Source organism: Palaemon carinicauda, chromosome 15, assembly GCF_036898095.1.
Source record: "Palaemon carinicauda isolate YSFRI2023 chromosome 15, ASM3689809v2, whole genome shotgun sequence".
In the NCBI taxonomy this organism is placed as follows: domain Eukaryota; kingdom Metazoa; phylum Arthropoda; class Malacostraca; order Decapoda; family Palaemonidae; genus Palaemon; species Palaemon carinicauda.
In genome coordinates this window covers 131000851-131002370 of record NC_090739.1, presented here as the reverse complement: position 1 = coordinate 131002370, position 1520 = coordinate 131000851, and the positions used below count along the sequence as shown (strand labels likewise).

The following is a 1520-nucleotide window of genomic DNA, read 5'->3' as shown; positions in this document are numbered from 1 at the left end:
ATCTATTGATGAGAAAGGTTAATTTGCCTGAAATGCTAATTCGAACAGTGAGGTAATTTCACGAGATGATACTTGAAGATTTTGATTCCATGAAGGTCATGAGAGAAAATTCTGATTTCATGAAGGTCATGAGAAAAAATTCTGATTACATGGTGATGAGAGAAAATTCTGATTACATGGTGATGAGAGAAAATTCTGATTACATGGTGATGAGAGAAAATTCTGATTTCAGGATGAAGTGAAAAAATTCTGATTTCAGGATGAAGTGAGAAAGTTCTGATTTCATAGTGATGAGAGAAGATTCTGATTTCATGAAGGTCATGAGAGAAAATTCTGATTACATGGTGATGAGAGAAAATTCTGATTACATGGTGATGAGATAAAATTCTGATTTCAGGATGAGGTGAGAATGTTCTAATTTCATAGTGATTGTAGAAAATTCTGATTCCATGAAGGTCATGAGAGAAGATTCTGATTTTCTGAATGTCATGAGAGAAAGTTCTGATTACATGGTGATGAGAGAAAATTCTGATTTCATGAAGGTCATGAGAGAAAAGTCTGATTTCATGAAGGTCATGAGAGAAAATTCTGATTACATGGTGATGAGAGAAAATTCTGATTACATGGTGATAAGAGAAAATTCTGATTTCATGAAGGTCATGAGAGAAAATTCTGATTTCATGAAGGTCATGAGAGAAAATTCTGATTACATGGTGATGAGAGAAAATTCTGATTACATGGTGATGAGAGAAAATTCTGATTTCATGAAGGTCATGAGAGAAAAGTCTGATTTCATGAAGGTCATGAGAGAAAATTCTGATTACATGGTGATGAGAGAAAATTCTGATTACATGGTGATGAGAGAAAATTCTGATTTCATGAAGGTCATGAGAGAAAATTCTGATTTCATGAAGGTCATGAGAGAAAATTCTGATTTTCTGAATGTCATGAGAGAAAATTCTGATTTCATGAAGGTCATGAGAGAAAATTCTGATTTCATGAAGGTCATGAGAGAAAATTTTGGTTTTAGGATGAATTGAGAAAGTTCTGATTTCATGAAGGTCATGAGAGAAAATTCTGATTTCATGGTGATGAGAAAATTCTGATTTCAGGATGAAGTGAGAAAGTTCTGATTTCATAGTGATGAGAGAAGATTCTGATTTCATGAAGGTCATGAAAGAAAATTCTGATTTCATGGTGATAAGAGAACATTCTGATTTCCTAATGAAGTGAGAAAGTTCTGATTTCATAGTGATGAGAGAAAGTTCTGATTTTATGAAGGTCATGAGAGAAAATTCTGATTTCATGGTGATGAGAGAACATTCTGATTTCATGATGAAGTGAGAAAGTTCTGATTTCATAGAGATGACAGAAAATACTGATTAACTGAATGTCATGAGAAAAAATTCTGATTTCATGAAGGTCATGTGAGAAAATTCTGATTTTATGAAGGTCATGAGAATATTCTGATTTCATTGTGATGAGAGAAAATTCTGATTTCATGGTGATGAGAGAACATT

General features: G+C 32.9%; 1 protein-coding gene across 1 annotated transcript; it reads left to right on the top strand.

The window, feature by feature from the left end:
* Positions 1 to 65: 65 nt before the first annotated feature.
* On the top strand, positions 66 to 1040 carry LOC137654181 (leucine-rich repeat and coiled-coil domain-containing protein PF3D7_0703800-like). Its single transcript, XM_068387819.1, has 2 exons — positions 66 to 206; positions 456 to 1040. The coding sequence occupies exons 1-2, from the start codon at positions 66 to 68 to the stop codon at positions 1038 to 1040; spliced, it is 726 nt and encodes a 241-aa protein (XP_068243920.1).
* Positions 1041 to 1520: the final 480 nt, after the last annotated feature.